This window comes from Equus quagga, chromosome 16 (assembly GCF_021613505.1).
Source record: "Equus quagga isolate Etosha38 chromosome 16, UCLA_HA_Equagga_1.0, whole genome shotgun sequence".
Classification (NCBI taxonomy): domain Eukaryota; kingdom Metazoa; phylum Chordata; class Mammalia; order Perissodactyla; family Equidae; genus Equus; species Equus quagga.
The window spans coordinates 65,620,689-65,644,415 of NC_060282.1; the positions used below are offsets into that span (position 1 = coordinate 65,620,689).

General features: G+C 37.0%; 1 protein-coding gene across 2 annotated transcripts in view; it reads right to left on the reverse strand.

The window, feature by feature from the left end:
- The window catches only part of CPA6 (carboxypeptidase A6), a 268,232-nt gene that overhangs the window by 37,299 nt on the left and 207,206 nt on the right, over positions 1-23,727 (reverse strand). For both annotated transcript variants that reach the window (XM_046641651.1, XM_046641652.1), the window contains 2 exons: positions 8,726-8,836; positions 8,146-8,236 (listed from right to left, as the gene is read on the reverse strand). In XM_046641651.1, coding sequence (XP_046497607.1) covers positions 8,146-8,236; positions 8,726-8,836 — 202 coding nt within the window. The remainder of the gene's footprint in view (positions 1-8,145; positions 8,237-8,725; positions 8,837-23,727) is intronic.

Sequence of the window (23,727 nt, forward strand, 5' to 3'; positions counted from 1 at the left end):
AACGAAACACTGGGCCGCCTGCAGCGGAGTGCTTGAACTTAACCACTCGACCATGGGGCCAGCCCCTTGATTCTCTAATTTTTAAATTTCTCTACCAACTTCCACAGAAGATTTTAGGTGCTTAATATATCTTTTTACACTAAATTAAAGCAAAGTTCTAAAGCAAATAGGATAAGACAATAGATTTTCCTTTTATATTTCTCCAGAATCCCAAATAGTTCCTTGGGAATTAGATAAGAACTAATTAAGTCTTTCAGAACTTTCTGATACAATTTACATCATCTTGCACTGTAGAATGTGCTCAATACATTCGTTTTGATTTAAAATTGGATTAATGTATAACATCTTAGAATCACCCCTACCAGAGGTGGCAGGGATATTAAGGGTCTAGTCTGACCATCTGGTTGATGTTTACTCCCATCTATGCATCATTCCTAGCTCAAAGTTATCCAAGTCTAGTCTGTAAATCTCCAAGTAAATTCACTGTCTTATGAGTGTGTTCCTGTTATGCTTTCCATGCTTCTGAAAATTTATATGTTCTCTCCTTGAGTTTACCTGGAGGCCAGACTCAGCATTTCCTAATATCCCCAAATAGCAGATTCAATTCCACAAAGCCTTAGTAAGTGAAGTAGATTGTACTGACTATTACCAATGGTGGGTTTTGTTTTTAAATTTTATTAAAATTTTTTTTTTTTTGAGGAAGATTAGCCCTGAGCTAACTACTGCCAATCCTCCTCTGTTTGCTGAGGAAGACTGGCCCTGAGCTAACATCCATGCCCATCTTCCTCTGCTTTATACGTGGGACGCCTACCACAGCATGGCTTTTGCCAAGAGGTGCCATGTCCACACCCGGGATGCGAACTGGCGAACCCAGGGCTGCCGAGAACCAGGGCTGGCGAGAAGCCGAACGTGCAAACTTAACTGCTGTGCCCCCGGGCCGGCCCCCCAATGGTGGTTTGTATGAAATGCTGAAGAGAACTTACATATTTCATAGCAAAATTTAACTAAAATCCTCATTAGACATCTTTAAGTTCCAAAGTCTCTTTCTAGATATTCTAACAATATTACCTTTCTCTTTTTTTCTCTCACCTTGCCCCAAATTTAGTGTCTGAAGTTCCCAAAATTTTACAGCAATTCAGTTCAGTTTCTCAGCTCGAGTAGCTTTCTCAAAACCAAAGGCCTTCAGCTGGAGGAACTCACCCTCTTAGAAAGCAGGCCAGTGACCATCTACTGCTCTTACACAGGCGTTGGCAGAAAACAACCAGTATGTAGTAGTTTCCCTTTTCACCTCAGGTGATCTATCAAAATATTTGCTCAATGAAAACAAGCCCTTTTTCTTTTGATAGAGTGAGGGGGTGTTTGGCAGGAGAAGGGCATATATGGAGAGGGGCAAATGTGATTGGTTGGCTAAAAAATAGGATTTTCTCCATGTTACACTTAATTTAAATATTAGGTAACTGAGTGTTCTAGAAAGAGTAGTTATATTTCAGTAAGTGGCTAATTTGCTCCTAAATGGTAATTAAAATTTTTTATAACAGCTTTAATTTGCATATGATAAAATTCACTCTTTTGAAGTTCAATGGTTTTTAGTATATTCACCATGGTTCAATGGTTTTTAGTATATTTACCATGATCACCACTAGCTAATTCCAGAACATTTTCATCATCCCCAAAAGAAACCCCTTATCCAATAGCAGTCACTCTCCAATACCCTCTCTCCCTAGCCCTTGGTAAGTGCCAATCTACTCTCTGTCTCCATGGATTTGCCTATTCTGGACATTTCATGTAAATGGAATCATACAATATTTGGTATCTTGTGAGTGGATTATTTCACTTAGCATAATGTTTTCAAGGTTCATCCATGTTGCACTGTGTGTCAGTCCTTTTTCTTTTTAATAGCCCAATAATATTCCATTGTATGGATATACCATATTTTTTCTACTCATCAGTTGATAGACATTTGGGTTGCTTCCACTTTTTGGCTGTTATGAATAATGCTGCCATAAATATTCATGTACAAGTCATTATATGGACAAATGTTTTCATTTCTCTTGGGTATATACTTAGGAGTGGAATTGCTAGGTCATATGGTTACTCTATGTTTAACATTTTGAGGAGCTATGAAACAGTTTTCCAAAGTGGTGGCATCATTTTTATATTCCCACCAGCAAGTATGAGTGTTCTAATTTTTCCACACCCTCACCAAGACTTGTAATTGTCTGTCTTTTTTTGTTCTGGTGAGGAAGATTGTCCCTGAACTAACTTCTGTGCCAATCTTCCTCTATTTTGTATGTGGGACGCTGCCTCAGCATGGCTTGATGAGTGGCGTGTAGAACTGTGCCTGGGATCCAAACCTGGGAACCCTGGGCCGCTGAAGCAGAACATGTGAACTTAATCACTATGGCACCAGGCAAGCCCCTTGTGTGTCTTTGTTATTATAGCCATTTTAGTGGGTGTGAAGTGGTACCCCGATGTGCATTTCCCTGAGGGCTAATGATGTTGAGCATCTTTCTATGTGCTTATTCCCATTTGAATATCTTCTTTGGAGAAATGTCTGTTCAAATCATTTGTACATTTAAAATTGGGTTGTCTTTTTATTATTGAGTTGTAAAAGTTCTTTTAATATTCTGAATACAAGTCCCATATCAGATATATGATTTGCCAAAATGTTCTCCCATTCTGTAGATTGTCCTAATAGTAATTTACGTTTAGGCAGGACTTGAATTATTCAGGAATTAAAGCTTAAGTATGGATGTCATCCAAACCCTTTGCCTCTCTCCTGGATTTATTCCAATATGGAAAAAGCAGTGCTCACAGCATTCTCTTAAAAGAGTGCATAGAAGAAGGAAAAAAACCCCACAGTGCCTAGCAGAGAGTATGAATTCAATTAACTTTGGCAAATGAATGAATACAATTTGTGTGTTTATTCTTGGTTCCCACCGCTACACTGACTTGTTGAGTCCCTCTACTGGACTCTCAGAGCAATGATATTCATTTCATGGCCTGATGGTCCCCAGGGGGAGCTGTGAAGTTTTGGAAAGTGTACCTGTTTCCATGTGACGCTTTACGTTGTTTGTCTACTCCCCATATTTACACGCTAAAGCGTACTACTGTCATGTGGCAGTCCACAGATTTTTCATGGTAAAAAGCAGTTTCATGTTTTACTCGTTGAGTTTGAGACTCACTGACTTAAGAGAAAGAAACGGTTGTTTTTGTCAGTTCAATGTTGACTTTCTAGTGTTTTGCATTTCTTGGGAATTTCTATATTGTTTATACTATGGATGTTTATTTGAAGGTTCTCTTAGGAATTCCACTTACTTCAGTGCCCTTGACCTAAGAGTGGTCCCCTCATTAAGGTTCACTGTCACCTTGACCAAGCAAATAGCTGTAGAGAGCTGGATGTGATGCTGTGAGGGAGGAAGCCCTGTCAGATCAGCTGAACCCACTGGGGAGACCTTGCGGCTGGAGAAGAAATGGTCCCAGCCAAGCTGTTTGCATTTCCACAACACTTATGATGGTCTATCAAGGTCATTTTGCAACTTATATTTGACATAATCCCATGTACATCTTGAGTGTTAACTCGCAGGGAGAATCCGAATGATTTAGATATGGGAAGAAGCAAAGAAATTCTAGTTGGGACTGCAGTTGAAACTAGAAAGAAATCAAAGAAGGCACATGTGTGAGGGAAACAAGCTGGGTAAAGGAAGAAGAACAAAGGGAAACAGGACACTTATTTGTAATTGGATATAAACAAGAGTCCACGGGCAGAGCTGGCTGCCCTGCTAGTGTTACTCAGCTCAGTTACCCATCCGGTGTACACACTCAGATGATTGTGGGCATTCTATGTATGGATGCAGGTCCTTGCCAACTAGTGAAATGGGACACATAGTTATAAGCATGCAAAATGGCTCCATCAGAGAGAGTGAGAAAAAAATTTTTTTTAAAAATTAGTAGTCTTAGGAAGTTAATGTGAAAAAGTTTGTTGTCTCAGTCCCGGTAGAAGAAAAGAATTTCTGTATCTAAGCAGCCACCAATAATACCACTTTGTAGTATTTATGCAATGCTCTTTCTTTGCTTGTAAGTGCAAACACTTTTAAGATTGCCTTATGGCTCATCATCTCAACACTCTCCTGAAGGAAAGAGGTACAGGCACATGTCATTTTACTGTGCTTTGCAGATATTGCATTCTTTACGAATTGAAGGTTTGTGGTAACCCTGTGTCAAGCAAGTCTATCAGGGCCATTTTTCCAACAGTATTTGCTTAGTTTGTGTCTCTGTGTCACATTTTGGTAATTCTTGCAATAATTCAAATGTTTTCATTATAATTATATTTGTTATGGTGATCTGTGATCAGTGATTTTTGATGTCCCTGTTGTAATTGTTTTGGGGTCCCACAAACCATGTCCATGTACGCTGGCAACTTAATAAATGTTGTGTGTGTTCTGACTGTTCCACTTACCAGCCATTCCCCAGCTCTCTACCTCTCCTAGGGTCTTCCCTATTTACCTGAGACATAACAATATTGAAATCAGGCCAATTAATAAGCCTACAGTGGCCGTGAAGTGTTCAAGTGAAATGAAGAGTCCCATGAAGCCAAGATAGGCTGAAAGCTAGGCCTCTTGCAACAAAAAGCAAAGTTGTGAATGCAAAGGAAAAGTTCTTGAAGGAAATTAAAAGTGCTACTCCAGTGAACACAGGAATGATAAGAAAGCAAAGCAGCCTTATTGCTGATATGGAGAAAGATTTAGTGGTCTGGATAGAGGATCAAACCAGCCACAACATTCCCTTAAAACAAAGCCTAATCCAGAGCAAGGCCCTAATTCTCTTCAATTCTGTGAAGGCTGAGAGAGGTGAGGAAGCTGCAGAAGAAAAGTCTGAAGTCAGCAGAGGTTGGTTCACGAGGTTTAAGGAAAGAAGCCATCTCCACAACATAGAAGTGGAAGATGAAGCAGCAAGTGCTGATGTAGAAGCTGCAGCTGGTTATCCAGATCTAGCTGAGATCATTGAAGAAGGTGGCTACATTAAACAATGGATTTTCAATGTAGACAAAATAGCTTTCTCTTGGAAGAAGATGCCACCTAGGACTTTCATAGCTAGAGAGGAGAAGTCAGTGCCTGGCTTCAAAGGATAGGCTGACTCTCTGGTTAGGGGCTAATGCAGCTGGTGACTTTCAGTTAAAGCCAAGGGTCATTTACCATTCCAAAAATCCTAGGGCCCTTAAGAATGATACTAATTCTACTTTGCTGTGCTCTATAAATGGAACAACAAAGCCGGAAGATAGCACGTCTGTTTACAACATGGTTTACTGAATATTTTAAGCTGGATGTTGAGATGTACTGCTCAGAAAAGAAGATTCCTTTCAAAATATTACTGCTCTTTGACAATGCACTTGGTCACCCAAGAGCTCTGATGGAGATGCACAATGAGATTAATGTTGTTTTCATGTCTGCTAACACAACATCCATTCTGCAGTTCATGGATCAAGGAGTAATTCTGACTTTCAAGTCTGATTTTAAGAAATACATTTCATAAAGCTATAAGCTGCCATAAACAGTGGTTCCTCTGATGGATCTGGGCAAAGTAAATTGAAAACCTTCTGGAAAGGATTCATCATCTGGATGCCATTAAGAAGATTTTGTGATTCATGGGAAGAGGTAAGAATATCAACATTAACAGGAGGTTGGAAGAAGTTGATTCCAACTTTCTTGATACCTTTGAGGGGTTCAAGACTTCAGTGGAGGAGGTAATTGCAGATGTGGTGGAGATAGGAAAAGAACTAGAATTAGAAGTGGATCCTGAAGATGTGACTGAATTACTGCAATCTCATGAAAAAACTTTAATGGATAAAGAGTTGCGTCTTATGGATGCGCAAACAGAGTGGTTTCTTGAGATGGAATCTACTCCCGGTGAAGATGCTGTGAAGATAGTTGAAATGACAACAAAGAATTTAGAATATTACATAAACTTAGTTGATAAAGCAGTGGCAGGGTTTAAGAGGATTGACTCCAATTTTGAAAGAAGATCTGCGGGCAAGATGCTATCAAACAGCATCGCATGCTACAGAGAAATCATTATGAAAGGAAGAGTTGATTGATGCAGTAAACTTTATTTGTCCTATTTCAAGAAATTGCCACAGCCACGTCAACCTTCAGCAACCACTACCCTGATCAGTCAGCAGCCATCAACATCAAGGCAAGACCCTCCACCAGCAAAAATATCATGACTTGCTGAAGGCTCAGATGATGGTTAGCATTTTTTTGCAATATAGTATTTTTAAATTAAGATATGTACATTATATTTTTTTAGACATAATGCTATTGCACACTTAGTAGACTACAGTATTGTGTAAACATAACTTTTATACACGCTGGGAAACCAAAAAAATCCATGTGGCTCACCTTATTGCTAAATTGACTTCGTTGCAGTAGTCTGGAACCAAACCCACAATATCTCCAAGGTATGCCTGTAGTTTTACAAACAATTGACCTGAGGCTCAGAGGTGAATTGACTATTCTGGAGGGTAGGGGAAAAGGTAAAGGTCACTGATATTTAGACCCCTGTTTTGAGCTAGGACTGAATTAGGCATTAACCATATGTAAATTCCTTTAATTCCTATAGGAACTCTATGAAATGGGAATTATTATTATAATTTGATAGATCAAAGAAAATCGTCCAAATCATTAGCTAATAGTGTTAGAATCAAACCATATCTGTTATATTCTAGAGTCATATTCTTTCTGCTCTACCATCTTCTTATTTGCCAATTCTACTTGACTAAGGAGGCTGCCTGGAGAGATATGCGGAAGGAGTCAAGCCCCGGCCTAGTTATTCAGTCTGAATCTGGTGGGGAGGGGAGGAGTGGCATTGAACACAGAACCCAAAGCATCACAGAATGAGAGATTTTGTGATAGGCCTCACTTCTAAGGGACTAATGGGAGACTTTCGATTACACAACAGTCTATATTTTGAGTGGCCTAAGGAAGGATGCTGCAAAAGGGCAGCTTCTTTCAACTGCATTTTGATAATTCTCTTTTCCCTCCTTCCTGTTGCCAATTAAGATACTAGTGAGGGAAACCAGAATATACCACCCCAAAATATGCCTCTTTGACATAAAATTATTTTGAGCTGAAGGCAATTAAGCAGCAACAAATGCAGGAAAAGTTCTCTCTCCCCTCCCCTTTACTGCCTAAAGGTAGGATATAAATTCTCCTTTTACTGGAGACAGACTCTTGGCCCCGAAACAGAACCAGAGAGTTCTTGCTCCAAACAAAACTTACTCCATTAGTTTCCTCCCATATATTTACCTTCTCACAGCTTGCTGCCCTTGGAAGCCTAAAATTGCTTTCCTTTGTCCTGTCATTTCTCTACAAATTTATTGCTCTTTGTTGAAGATGCTACATAAGCCAGAGTTCTAAGTTGCCACTAGGAGTTACTTTTCACAAGTTTTCTCCCATGTGATATGTCTGCTCATGTTAACAAACTGGTTTTCTCTTGTTAATCTCTTTGTTTAAGGGCCTCTGCTGAAAACCCAAGATGGGTAGAGGTAAAGTTTTTGCCTCTTCTTCACCAGCTATGGACAGTTTTCTCTCTCTTTGTCTCTTTTTGGGCACCTACCTGCTTCTTTACTTTGTAAAAGAGTTTCATTCCTTAAAATGACATCCTCTCCTTTCTTGAAAGGTAAGTGTCAATGAAACCTGGAATGTGACCCTTGAATGTATGAGTGGCAGACTGGTAGATTCTAGGCAAGGATCTGGCAGCTTCGATCATCATGGACAGATGAAGGCAGGATCGGTGTTACTCTCAGTGAAAGGATAAGAACGTTTAACCAGATTTATACTACAAACCACAGTTCCTGCTTTAGTTTCTGAATGACAAATATTCCTCAGTTTTCCACTTTTACACCTGTGTTTAAATTTTCAATTTTCTGGATTGGCTTGACAGACTTAAATCCTTGATATTTTAAAAAAACCCTTTCATTTTCTTTTGCAAATTATAGCTACAATATACATATCTGTGTTTTTCTCTATTAGGTTCCACATACAGAAAACCATCAGTCTTACGTTGGAGTCCTAATGGGCTCAACCTTTTTGAGAGTGAAAGCTGTGGAAACCTTTGGATATGAATCCCAATTAATCCCCAACTTACTGCACCATTTCACTTTCCAGTTACGATTGGCATCAACTCCACGGCAGCGAAACCTTGAGTTCCTTGACCTTGTTTTTCTCCAAAATCGATCCTAGATGTAATTAAGAAAATAAGTGCAGAAAAAATACTTAAAAGGTTATTCATATGCATTTTAGTAGCTCAATCAGTGAATGAACCACAGCACTGAGGGGAGAGTTCCTCCGGGGAGAGACAAGTCCGGGGAATGGAAAGAGGACTGGATTAGCAGTGGACACTCAGGTTCATGCTCCAATTTCTGCCAAAAACTTGCCATCTCTTACCTTCTATTGGCCTCATTTTTCCACAGGCAAAATTGAATAAGCTGTACTAAACTAATGATTTTTCTCAATTTATTTGGAAGGAGAAGTCTTTATTTACGTGAAATTTTATGCAAAGCCAAACATATAAACAACATCAAAAGGTTGCTGCTACGATGGCGGGGGGAGTGGCGTTCCCTTTTGTAGCTCTGGAATCACTAGGGGCTAATCGCTAAGCTTCCTTCCTGTTCTGTTTTCTGTTTTTTTCAACCTCTCTTCCCAATTGGATAGGCAAAGTGACTTACATTGGTCCAGCTAAAATGGTATCCATCAACGTTAAACACAGGCATGACATAGAAATACAGATGATTCAACATTTTTCTCATGGTTGGGTCACTCCTATATGTTAGAAGAGCCTAAAAGACAAAGGGGACATTTTTCTTACAAATTGATCCCAAATTCAGGTTTAGAAAAGAAACATGAAAGATTCTTTCTATCCATGGGAAATACCAAATATATTGCGTTAAAAGTTAGAAGCTAATATGAACTATAATCTTTGACATCATATATTCTTTATTGAGACTTTTGTCTCAAACTCATTATTAGTGATAATCTTTTAGCAAAGGTAGCAAAACAAATTAATTGGGTAGCCTCTTGCAGATCTGGCTAAATGTTAGGCTGATTAAGAAAGCAATAATTTAGATATACTTTTGTATAATTAGTTCCTTTTAAGTTCAACTGTGGACAAAATAATTACCTAAATTTTGATATCCTTACATGATACATCATAATACAGGCTAGTCAGATATGTCACTTAACTGTTTATATCTAATTGGTACCAGACTCAAGACTTGGAACTTACTGCATGGACACTGTTCTCTCCTGACTTTTCTATAAAAAGTTTAACGGACAATATTACATCTTTGTCATCTTTACTGTGGCTCCTTTGAAATCTTGCTCTTGTGATTGGGTTTTACTTATATTGTGTCTGACCGCAAATCTAAAGATTCTGCACTGTAGATTTGGCCTCACATAGAAAATCATTGAATGTGATAAGAATATAGACATTTTGAAATACCACACCTATGGAACTGACTTTTAAAAATGTTCTTTTTGATGCATATTTGTTTATGTGTAAAGTACCTCAGAGAAATACATAGGAAATTTGTAGCAATGGCTGCTTCTGTGGAGGGAGACTGAGGGACAATGTATGAAAAGGAGAATTACTTTTCATTTTATACCTATTTGGATTGTTTGAATTTTTACCTTATTAAAAACATAATTCAAAATAAAAGAATTCTTAAATTATATATATACTACCTTGGAAAATTTAATATTTAAAATTTCAACCTTCTTTTACCTCTAGTTAAGTAGGATTTTTGAACCTGTCATAAGCAGCATTCTGTATTTACATGATAAAAATTCTGTTCATAGAGAGCAATCCAATAATAAAATGTATTAGAAACAATGGAGAAAATATAGGGATATATCCAAAAACATGAGAAGAGTTAAATATAATTTTGTTGAATATAATTTAAATATTTATGGAATTAACACAAATTGATAAGTATCAATACAGTTCTCTCTTGTTCTCCTGTATTTAAGGCTCAGTAATAATTTGTTGGCCAAATAGCTTCAGTAGAACTTTCATATGTGCTTGAATTTCTAATTAACTATTTAATGCCTCCAACTAGAGTAAAATCCCTGGTACGTGATCAATTGTACATATTCTGGAATTTTGTTTTACTCTAATAAATGGAGGTTCCCCAAGACTTGGAGGAAGGCTCCTGCTCGGGGTGGCAGTGACAGAGCTGTATGGCTAGCTGCATTCCTCCCTTAAAGTTAGGCAGCTGTGGCTTTCCACGCCAGTCTAGAGAGGAAGAGACGAGATGGAAGGAAAGTGAGCTGAGGCAACAAGGCAGGAAAGAAAGGGTAGGAAAAAGTCATAGTAATTTCTCTCCCTCCCCTCCTAGCGTTGGGGACTGTAGCTCATTTGTCTCAGTGCAAACTGGGGAAGTCTCACCTTTTCCAAGCACAGATCATGTTAACACCTAAGCACCAGACTATGCTAGAGACCTGCATGGGAATGTTCTCATCTTATCCTGCCGTTTCCTCTTTCAATGCAAGTGACTGCCATACTTTTGTATTTAAAAGAATATTGCTAACTTCCTTTTAAAAAATTACAATATATTTTAAGCAAATAGAAAAAGTACAGAGAAGAATATTACATCTATGTGCCCACCAACTACATCTTGCCACATTTATCAAATAGCAAAAAAAAAAAAAAAAAATGAGACACTGTAGATAAAACTAAAGCTTCCTTTTTATCATCCCTGATCCCATTTTCCTCCCCTCCACCAAGGTAATCACTATGCTAAATTTGACATTATCATTCCCATGTGTGATTTTATGTTTTGTTACATTTATATGGATTCATGAACAACATATAATGTGTATGCTTTGAAATTTCATGCAAATGAAATCACGATGTGTCAATTTTCAGTCTGCATTTCTTCCCAATATTAATATTTTTGACACTTATTAAGTTGATGATTTATTCATTTTAACTGCTATATGGTATTCCATTGCTGGTAAATGCATAGATATCGATCCTTTGTTTTGTTGATGAACAGTTAGGTTGTTTCTGATATTTCATTGTTACAATATTGCAGTGAACATTTTTGCACATTTCTCCTAGACATGTGTGAGTGTTTCCTTATGATATATATCCAGGAATGGACTTGATGGGTTGTTGATTTACTTGCCTTCCACTTTACTAAATGTTGCCATTTTCTCTCTAAACAGTAAATCTCTCATCTGCAGTGAATGAGAGTTCCCATTACTCTACAATTTTTCCAACCCTTGGTATTGTTAAGCTTTTAATTAAAAAAAATTTAATGGGTATAAACTTGTGTCTTATTGCTTTACTTCACATTTCCCTGATTACAAATTATATTGAACAGCTTTTGTATAATAATAGGCCATTCTGTAAATTGCTCACTCATATTTTTGACCTTTTTTTCTATTAAACTCGTTTTATTCTTCTTATATTCTGGATATTAATCCTTTGCTTGATTATAGGCATCATAAACATCTTCCTTTCTGCAGCTTATTGCTTCCTATTTTCATTATGTCTTTGTTGGACACAAATTTTTAATTTTATCAAATTTATATGTAAATTTAAGAACCCATGTCTGCCTTAAGATCATAAAGATACTGTATTTTCTTCACAAAGTTGTTTCAAGCTTTATTTTTCAAATGTCAGCCTTAAACCTCCCAGAAATGATGTTTTACATGATGAGAGGTTGGGATTTATTAACTGTTTTTCCATTATGGAGGACCAGTTGCTCCACTGTACTCATTTGGATGGTTCCTCTTTTCCCCAGTGAGTCAGCATGCCGCCTCTGTCCACTGTCAAGTTTTCACTGGTGGTGGAATTGCTGTCATGCACTTTGGTTTGTATCCATTTGCCAAAACCAAACCATGGTTTATATAGAATCTGTTGAGTCTGGTCGGATGTGTCTCTGCATGCTGTTCTGCTTCAATATTGTCTTGGCTATTTTTAACACTTCTCCCTTCACATTAATTTTAAAATCAAGGTCAGACATATTAAAAATGTTCTGTTCCATACTAGGTTGTTGTTTAGTTTTTGATTAATGGATGTTGAATTTTAGCAAATAGTCTTTCTTCGTTCATTAACATAATCATATAGTTGTTATGATCAATTTCAATAAATAATTTTCCATTGTTAAATCATCCTTGTATTCCTGAGATAAGCCCATTTGGTTATGATATGTATTCTTATTATATTGGCTGGATTCAGGTTGTTAATATTTACATCTATATTCTTGAGTGAGATAGGCCTATAATTTCCTTTCTTATTTTGTCCTTGTTTGGTTTTGGTATCAGGGTTATATTACTTTATTATTATTTGGGGAATAAACCTTCTAGGCCTAAAGCACAAATTAATTACATATAAAAGAAAGATACCATAGGGAAGATATATCTTTGCTTTCTGTTTCTTTGATTTCTGCTCTTTATTGTTTCTTTCTTTTGTTGACTCTCTTTTTGTTTTTCTAATTTCTTGAGTTGAAACCTCAGCTCACTAATTTGGAGACCTTATTCTTTTCTAATATGTTTATTTAAAGCTATAACTTCCCCTTCAGTATTACATTAGCTGCATTCTATATGTTTTGATATATAATAGTTTTGTATCCACTCAGTTGTAATTTTTGAAAATTTTCCTTGATTTCTTTAAACCATATTTACAAATATTTTTATATTTTAAAATATGTGAGTTTTCTTAAGTCATATTTTTAGAAATAATTTCTAATAACTGCATTACAGTCAGAGAATATGGTCCACATGATATAGATTCTTTGGTATTTCTTGAACCTTGCTTTGTGGCCTAGCCCAAAGTCAATTTCTGCAAATGTTCCAAACGTACTTGAAAATAATATGCATTCTCTAATTATTGCGTTTGGATTCTATATGTGTTCATTAATTATTAATTGCATTGTTATATCATCTATATTCTTCCTAAAAATTTTGCCTGTCTGTCTTAATCCCTGAGAGTCGTGTTAAAAACCTCTCATTATTTTAGATTTATTTTTTCTTATAATTCTGTCAAATTTTGTTTTATATATGTTGAGGCCATTAACATGGCCTTATTTTAAAGTTCTTCATTTCCAAATAATATATTAAATAAGGAAGCTGTTCTCTAGTATTCTATGCTGGAGTGGATTTAATTTCCAAGACTTGCCAGAACATGTTCTTTCTCTGATAAACAAGGTGTCATTGTATTGCATATGCTATATTTGTGATTTTTATAACTCTCTGAGAATTGCAGCCATTCTCCATCTGGTCAGACAAAGCGACAATGATCACAGTGTGATGAGTGTTCTCTACTGAATGGGACGACTGAGAGACCTCCTTGCTTGAATGCTTTAAGTAATAGGACATAAATATTTCTCTTTTATGGTTTAGGTGGAGTTTCTCAAAAAATCGTGACCATGTGACTATTTCCTATTATTCTAACACATGATAACCATAAAGAACGTAGGAGATGCTTTCCTTCTAATGTGTAGGACTCTTTTTAGCAATCAATTCACACCACCCCTACACACAGAAAAGGAGATGCCGGCTAATCAAGTTCCATCTGGGCTTTACCAGTTTCATTTCTTGACTATTGTTGCTTATGAGGAAGACAAGTAGTCGTGACCTGAAAGCCAGTCACAAAACAATGCACCACACGCCTCAGTGTGGCAGTCTTTGGGTACTACACTCACCTTCATCAGTGTGTCAACGAAATGGATTTTTATTTTCAATTAAAAGATGTCAGAGAAAGTTTTGAGCATTATCTTCTGCTAGTAAAACGATATGTTTAGTATTAGGTTAGGGAATTTCTGAAGTGGATTAAGAAAGACGAAGAATGAATCTATTTGGTATTCACCACCTACCAAGGCTATTTTGGCTTCCCCATAAATACATACATGTCATAAACCAGAATTCACCGAATAAACTTTGGTTAAATTTGAAGAAAATTTTTGCAATTACTAAAGTCTTTGTGTGGTGTGACAAAGTTAGGCCCAGGAGTTTTTCTCCTTTTCACTGTTTTTGGATTTACTTGGTTGGATGTTGGTTGCTTAGAGCCCCATGACAACCTGGAATGTTGGGGCATTTTTTTGAGGATCGGTGCTACTGGCTTTTAAAAAGGTAGCTTTATATTTTCCAATATTTTAAATTTTCTTCTAGAATCACTATAGAGGACCTAAAAGTAATAACCACACGTTCAATGAAGGGAACGCTGGGAGAACTGGGCATGTTGCAGCGGAGACGAAGGAAGGGCACGCTCGCCAGTCAAGCTGAAGAATATCCTCACCTGGACTGGAGCGGAGTCAAATTATTCAGGACGGAAAAAAGTTGTAGCAACAAAGTAGGTGCATCTCGACACACAGAAGGTATTTAAAATTCAATACTAGGAGAATTAATTAGAGTAGGAGAGAATTTCCAGGGAAATTAAAAAAACGGAGCTTAATCTGTGAAGATATTTGACATCATACTGTGAGAAGCTTGTTAAATACAAAATGGTCACTAAATAATAGTTTGAAAGCAACGTGAGCAAAAGGCTCTGTGAATGAAGGATGGAGAATTGGGAAATTATATGCTAATCTTGTAAATTCTATTTATTTTTTATACTTAGTTTATACTTAGAACTGTCTGGAGATTGACTAACAGGGCAGATGGTGATTGAAAATGTTGTATATGAATCTACATCTTCTAATAAGAGATATAATTATTTGAAATGTTTTGCGTCACTAGGAAAAATATATTAGATGCATGCCCACCCTACTTTTTCCTAAAACCACTTCACATTTCTAGAACTTTTACACCAAGATAGCCTAATAACAATGGTTGACTATATTTACTTAGGAACAACAGAGTGGAGGTCAGGACCAACTTTGTGGCATTATTAAAATCTACCGTGTAAAAATCTTTTAACTACCAAAAAGAAAGTACAGGCGTCCTCTCTTTTGCACGGCTCCAGTAAACACACATTTCAGTTACTGTGGTTTATTAAATAACCTGAGTCCTTCAACAAGTACAGTCCATATTTCAGTTACCACTGCTAGATCTTTAGTCTACAAATTACTATGTAAATAACAGATGTCCATCGAGATCTGCAACCAATTATGCCACTTCTTTGAAGGTCTGTCAGTGAGTGATTGCTCACTGCGCATCTGTTATTCGCTTCACACGCAGACAGCAAGGTGTGTAGCTGTGTTGTCCCCTTGTCTCCCAGTAACAAACCTATGTGGCATTTTACAAAAATGGATGATGGTAAGAGGGACTTGGCCGACAAAGATTAAAGTGCAGCAAAGAAATGAAAAGTGATAATGTGGAGGTGAAATTTGAATCAAATGTAAACAGAGCTATAGAGGAAATAGCTGACCACACAAATGTCAACACTGCCACCATTCAACTCTAGATATACAGCCAGAGGAACTTAGAGAGGACAAATGGACTGATGCGAATAAGAGTGGTTGTGATGAAAAGGAGATGTTCCACAAGAAATGATGTTGTCAACAGTTCACGTTAAAGAAACTCTTGTAGATATTTTACAACGTTGAAAGCACAAAGGAAAAAAACATTGGAAGCTGATCCGAATAAAGAAAGGACTGCAACTATCTGCCAAGGCATAGAAAAGATGCTCACTTCATGTTGTAAGTTGTATAAGGAGAAGGCAAGCACTATCCAAACTATACATGATAAGGTTTTTTCAATGAAGAAATGACATTTTAATTATCAGTATTTCTAATAATTATAGTGTAATACATAAGTATTAGTTTTGTTATTTTTTGGTTATTTCCCTACATATTCATAAGAGAGTGAGACAGTTTTTAGTCTTTTGACAAAAATATGTCAAGGTCATAGAACAAACATAATTCTCCCTGTTGTTTATTAAGATAGACTTTTATGGCTTCAGTTTGCATAGTCACTTTACAGTCCTGCACAACCGTACAGGAACACAAGGACTGCCTGTATAAACAATGCGCAGAACATTCTCAGATATTGGATAGTGGAGCACAATGCATGCGACGGATTTCAGTTAAATTAGATTGAACAAACATTAATATAGATCCTGATGTGTATAAGGCATTATAAGTTGAATAGAAGGGGAGAAAGAGCAAGGTTGGAGGATGCAAAGGCTTAAAGAGAAGATGGGGAGGGTGAGAAGGATGGGAGAATATGGAGAGTTAAAGGACCTAAAAGGTTGGCAGAAAACGAATAAAAATATTATAATTACCTGGAACGGTAGTGAACAAAGTGAGACAATTTAAAAATTGCAGGTCATTTTTATATGATGAACTATTTTTTATTAGGCAATTTAGAGCAAAGACTTAATTGCTTACTCAACTGAACTCATTAGAAATTTGATCTGGGCTTCTCAATTCCTTATTTATCCCTGGCTTTTGGCACATTTTATACATACAGTTTAAGTTCTCTTCTTTAAAAGGTTTTTCACCTTTAGTGATGCATTTCTTAACCAAAACTTTGATTGAGTTTCACACCTACATTTGAGGGTTTATATTATAATTTTACCTTTAATAACCAGCAAGACATAATGAGACTGAAAGTGATGATTATCCAAAGGAGTTTTCTTAGGAAAAGCTCTTGGATCCTGGCAGAAAGGCCTTTCCGTTCTGGAAAGTCTTCCCAATTGGAGGACTTCTCTCTCAGCCCCTGTTCCACGTCTTCCTTAGAGCTCTGTCCTATACACAACCCCCCATAGTCTCCAAACACTACTGCTCACCCTGCTCGGAATCATCAGCTCGTCCTATTTTTGGCTATTTGATGATCTCCAAAGTACATCTGAATCACAGGCCAGATTTTGGCACCAAGAATAGCCGTCATTAGTGCCAGGCATAGATGGGTGGGAACGCGTAACAGAGGTGGTTTTCCAGTGTACGCAGGCCGGGCCTGCAAGGGTGAGGTTTCACATTATGTAGCAGCAGAGGAATACCGTGGATCACCCAGGAAACTAAGAAAGTTTTTCTTTTCTCTTTTTCTTTTTTTGTTTGGTGATCTGCTGCCTTTCTGTAACAAGATCAAATTAGATCCACCTGTATATTATACTTCTTCAAAGTCTGGAAGAATTCTCCATTTCAGACCATTTTCGTTCACCAATTTGCCTGTGGATCATCTTCTCAGAAAGATGAACCCCTGCTTTATCTTTCATCTTCCACCGAGTTAAATAGAATTCAACCACTGATTCTAAAATACGTGTAGGAATATACGACTCAAGCATAAAAGAGTTTAGTCGGGGAATGTAATGTATTCAGTTTTGGCTGGGTTAAGTTTGTTTTAAAAATACCATTTTTGGTTCTATTTAATATAGAAAATTTAGAAATTTCAGAAAAACATAAAGAAGAAAATAAAAACCACCCATAATTCTTTTAGCATTTAGTGTATTTCTCATGTATATGTTTCTCGGATATATAATTTACAACATTGAAATTATGTTGTCCATGCTGGTTTTTATTTTTTTAATATAGCAGCATGTCATGGATAGTTTCCCACATCATTAAATCTGGCTCTAAAATGCTTCACGAAGTCAGGGCTATTAATCATTTCCTTTACACCTTCCTTCTTTGCTTTTATGCTTGGAAACATCTTCCTCACTTGGAAGTCAAATAAATATTTCTCTGAGTTACTTTCTAACTACAGCAGTCCTGTCTTGTTCCTGGTTTTGCTTTACACAGTTTCAGTTACCTGTGGTCAACCGTGGTCAGAAGATATTAAATGGAAAATGCCAGAAATAAACAATCAATTTTAAATTGTGTGCAGTTCTGAGTAGTGTGATGAAATCTTGTGCTGTCCTGCCCAGGAGGTGAATCATCTCTTTGTCCAGCGTATTCACACTGTAAATGCTATCTGCACATTAGTCACTTAGTAGCCATCTCAGTTATCAGATCATCAGTCACGGTATTGCAGTGCTTGTATTCAAATAACCCTTATTTTACTTAATGACGGCCCCAAAGTGCAAGAGTAGTGATGCTGGTAATTCAGATATGCCAAAGAGAAGGCTTATGCCTTCTTAAGTGCTTCCTTTAGGTGGAAAGGTGCAAGTTCTTGACTTAGGGAAAAAATCGTATGCTGAGGTTGCTAAGATCTACAGCAGGGATGAATCTTTTATCCATTGTGATGAAGGGAAAATAAGTTTGTTCTAATTTTGCTGTCGCATCTCAAACTCCAAAAGTTATGGCCACAGTATGTGACAAATGCTTAGTACAGGAAAAAACATAGAGTGTATAGGGTTCAGTACCATCTGCGGTTTCAGGTATTCACTGGGGGTCTTGGAACCTACCCTCTACGGATAAGGAGGGACTACTGTATTCTATGAATAAAAACTCTGGTCAAATTTGCCCCAGCAATGTAGACTTATTTGAGGCAAAAATTAAGTGCTATTCATAACTCTGGGCCAACTTGCACCAGCCATGGCTTGAGACACTCACTCCAGGAGATTGACAACTTCAAACTTTAAGAGCGAACAAAGCCCAAATTGCCTCATTCAGTTGGAGATGATTCTGAGAAATGAAGCAAATGCTATTCCATCTGTATTGGCAACAAAGAATTAAGTGGCCTTTCCACAACTAAAAAATAAAAAGATGTAAAAATGGGCTGCTACTAAAAATTCCTGGCTGCCCCTATATATCAATATTACTCCTGCTGAACTTATGCCAGAACTTCATTGAACTGCTACAACCTTCCATCCTTTTCCTGTCTCTTCTTATCAGTTTAAGTAGTACAGACAAGAAAAGTACTTAGAGACAACTTTGTTATTGTGGGCAAAATCCTTGGAATTTATTCCTGGATGTCTGCTGCCCAAATTAAGCCTGTGAATTAGGTATTCACTCATTTTGTCTGCTTACTGAATCTCTTTAACCTCTCACCAGAGAGTATTTCATTCTTATGGTCCATGAGAATCAAGTTGCATGAGAGCAGAGTCCTCAATGGTCCTTCCTCTCCCTCCCTCCACAGTGCGTTCACGGTGCCTGGCCTGGTGCATGGTAGGCACTCAGTAATTACTTGTTGAACAAATCAATTATTTGACCTGTTTAATGTAGTGTTGTGTTGAGTTCTTTGCTTCAAACTATTGATACTGCTAACACTTCAACTGATGCTCCCTCAACTTCAATGACACCATCACTCTCTTGGGCATCTTGCCATCTTTGACCTATCCTGCACTTTCATCCCCTTATCAAGCCAATTATTAATTCCTAAAGACTTCCTTTATTGGTGCCGCCTTCTGTGTTTGTGTCTCATCTCCTCAGTAGAATGGTAAATGAATTGAGGGAAGGGTTAATGTCTCGTACATTCCAGTAGAGTACTTGTGCCATTACGGGACTTAGCAAGCTGCCTTTACATAAAAAGAAGCTCCCAGTAAGCATTTGGTAGAGTGAATGAATTTTTTCCTTTGAACTATATATGTGCTTTCTTTACTTTGCATCCTTCCATCCACTCTTCCTGTCTGTGTGTAGATTCCTGCCCTAAAATCTTCTACTTGGTCACCCTAACTCTGGACTTGTCCTTCTTTTTTTCATTCATATATCATTGCCTTTCACCTTTAAACTCTCTGACAATGACATATACTTTTCACTACATTATCAGTGTTTTCTTATTTTACTTTATTGGACCAAACTCTGTTTGGCTTCCAAGGCTTACTATAATTTTTCAGTTGGTCTCATATTGCATTAGAATCTACTCACACAGACTCATGAATCTACCGTCACTCACACACCATATTCTCAACATTAGTCTTTTTTCTTTCTTGGAACACTCTTATCTTCCCTGATCAAACTCCTACTCCTCAGTCAAGGCTTAACAAGGCACGCCTCCTCAAATCTTTCCCACACATTGTCTTCTTCCAAAGTCTCATGGATTTCTGATTCCTAAATTCCTTCAGCTACTATAGTCAGTATAATTTAATCCCCAAAGATACGCTGTTTTACGTTGTTTACTATTGTTTCCTGCACATAAATGTTGCTCGTCCAGCAGACATAGACTCCTTGAGTGCAGGGACCCTGACACATATTTCTGTTGACCCCCATCATACCAGCAGAGTGATGAAAATGTAGTGATCAACAGGAAGTTGTTGGCCTGATTAATATAAATATCTTCTAGGGGAATTCTATTTAACTTCAATTTAAAAAATAACAGCTTTATTGGGATATAATTCACACATCTTATAATTCATCCTTTTAAAGTATACAATTCAGTGGCTTTTAGTATATTCACAGAGTTGTACAACCAACCTTGTTATATAGCTTTAGAATATTTTCATCATCCAAAAAAGGAACCTCATATTCTTTAGGTATCAACTCCCCAAGCCATTCCTCTCCCCCCAGCCATAGGCAACCACTAATCTACTTTCTGTTTCCATAAATTGGCCCATTTTGGACATTGCATATAAATATGCAGAATTGTGTAATATGTGGTCTTTTGTGACTGGCTTCTTTCACTTAGCATAATGTTTTCAGGGTTCATCAATGTTGTAGCATGTATCAGCACTTTATTCCTTTTTTATTGAGATGTAATTTGTATAACATAAAATTCACCACTTTAAAGTGTACAGGTTCAGTGGTTTTTAGTATATTCATAATGTTGTGCAATCATCATCACTACCTGATTCTAGAACTTTTCTATCACCCCAAAAAGAAACATCATACCTGTTCGTAGTCACTCCCAACTCCCCTTCCCTTATTGCCTGGCCACCACTAATCTACTTCCTGTTTTTATGGCTTTGCCTATTCTGGACATTTCATATAAGTAGACTGATACAATATGAGGCCTTTTGAGTCTGGCTTATTTAACTTAGCACGTTTGCAAGTTTCATCCATGTTGTAGCTTGTATTGTACTCCATTCCTTTTATGGCTGAGTAATATTCCATTGTATGGATATATTACATTATGTTTCTCTATTCACTGGGTGATGGACATCTGAGTTGCTTCCACTTTTTGGCTATTATGAATAATAATTCTGTGAAATTCTATGTACAAGTTTCAGTGTGGATATATGTTTTCATTTCTCTTGGTTATATACACAGGAGTGGAATTTTTGGGTCACATAGTTACTCTATGTTTAACTTTTTGCGGAATTGCTAAACTGTTTTTAACCCTATTTGTAACTTGGTAGTTTGCTTTGTAATTTAATTTTGCAGTCCATTATTTTTAAGCTTGGTGAGTATCCTTTTTCCTAAGACTCTACTTGCTGCCTATTTTCTTTGTTTCCTGACCTCTATTTGCCCCCAGATTTAAGTCTCTTACTTTCCTGCAAATAATACCTGTTTACTTTTGCATAAAAATAACCTCTAAGTTCTAGGTATTTATCTGTTTTCTTTTCCTTATGTATCTATTGTAGTTTTCTTTCTTTGATGAATTTAGTGTCTGTATCATTCCTCTTGGCCCATGACAAATTTAAGAAAACTTTATCACCCAAAGTATTGTTTGTTAAAGCACCTTTTCGGTTTCATGGTGAAGGGGCATCTGTGGTACACATTTCAATAGTCAGTCTACCACGTCTACTCCCTTTTTTCCTCTCCCCCCAAAAAAACCCCACAGTACTATAAAATAACATTAGTAATGGTTCTGCTAACCTGGTATAAACAAACATTTAACAAGAGAAAGACTTTGCAATCCAAGCATACCTTCATTTGTTTCATTTATTTTGCTTATAAGATATAAAAATTTGAGATATGAATACTAGAAAAAAGAGAGAGGTGGCAAGTACTGAAATCAAGTGATGGCTCTATATTTTTCAACATAATTAAATCATGTTCAATTTAAAAGATAAAAGCCCACAATCTTATCCAATATTTTACATTTAAAAAACATCTGCCAACCAGCAGTTAGGTGTTGAGATAATGAATACAATTAGCAGCTAAATGTTGAGATTATGAATTCATTTGAGTGATTTTCAAAATAATCAAGCCAATCTCACCAGTCATTTAAGCCAGGTGGTGTGCTTCTGTATCATTGTTTTTTGAGCTTTGTTTGTCAAAGACATTCATGGATGCATCTGCTCAATTGGAATGGGGAGCAGAAGTGGAAGTGGCTCTCAGGGCATGGCGTGGGATAGTCAAGCTGGACAAAGAAGTGAGGGCCATATGGAGTCAGAGCCACGTCTTGCTACTTCTGGTTTCCATGGTGTAGAGAGTCAGGGGCAGTTGATGATGAGGATTATACAGCAGAGATGAGAGAGCAGAGATGAAATTTTCTGATTCTCTTGGCAAGAACCTAGCACCTGGTTCCAAAGAAAACAGAACCCAGGAGTATGGAGACCTGGCTATTGTTTTTTATAACAATTTTTTTATTTTGAGATAAATGTAGATTCACATGTAATTATAGGAATTAATACAGAGAAATCCTGTGTACCCCTTACCCACTTTCCCCCAATGGTAACATCTTGCAAAAGTATAGCGTAACACCACAATCAGGGTACTGACATTGATACAGTCAAGATACAGAAACTTCCCATCGCCACAAGGACCCCATGATACCCTTTTATAGCCACAGCCACCTCTTCTTAATCCTCAGTAACCACTAATCTGTTCTCTATTTCCATAATTTTATCGCTTCAAGAACATTGTACAGATGAAATCATACAGTATGTAACTATTTGGGATTGGTTTTTCATTTGGCATAATTCTCTGGAGTTTCATTCAGGTTGTTGTGTTTCCACAGTTTGTTCCTTTTTATTGCTGAGTAGTCTTCCACAGCATGCACGTACTCGTTTGCTTAACCTTTTGCTCATTGAAGGATATCTGGACTGTTTCCAGTTTTTGGCTATTATAAATAAAGCTGCTATAAATATTCATGTACAGGTTTTTGAGCAAACCTAAGTTTTAATTTCTCTGAGATAGATGCCATGAGTGCAGTTACTGGGTCACATGGTAGTTGCATGTCTAGTTTTAAAAGAAACTGTTAATTGATTTCAAGAGTAGCTCTGTCATTTTACACTCCCACCAGCAAAGTATGAGTGATCCAGTTTTTCCACACCCCCTCCAGCGTTCAGTGGTGGTCTCTCTCTCTCCTCCACCCTCTCCCCCTCCCATTTATATATGTATGATTAATTTTAGCCGTTTGGATGGGCATATAGTGACGGCTCATTGCGGTTTTAATTTGGATTGACCTAAAGGCATCTATTTGGGTGTTTTTTGGCCATCTGTATACTCTTAAGTGAAATGTCTCTTTTTATGTCTTTTGCCCATTTTCTGATTGGCTTGTTTGCTTTTTTATTGTCAATTTTGAGTTTATATACTCCAAATAAGAGTCCTTTATTAGATACGTGGTTTCCATATATTTTCTCCCAGTTTGTAGCTTGTCTTTTTCATCCTTTTAACAGGGTCTTTCACACAGCAAAAAATTTTAATTTTAAATTTGATGATGTCCAATTTATCAACTATTCCTTTTATGGAAAGTCGTTTGATGTCAAATCTGATGACTCTTTCCCAGCTTTAGATCCTGAAGATTTTTTCTGATTTTTTTTCTAAAAGTTTTCTAATTTTACATTTAAGTCTGTGATCTGTTTTGAATTAATTTTTGTATAAGGTGTGATACTTAGGTCAAGGTTCATTTTTTTGCATATGGACGTCTACTTTCTCCAGCACCATTTGTTGAAAAGGCTATCTTTTCTCCATTGAATACTTTTGCACCTTTGTTGAAAATCAGTTGGGCATATTTGTATAGGTCTAATTGTGGGCCCTCTGTTCTGTTCCATTTGTCTCTATCTATCCCTTCACCAACA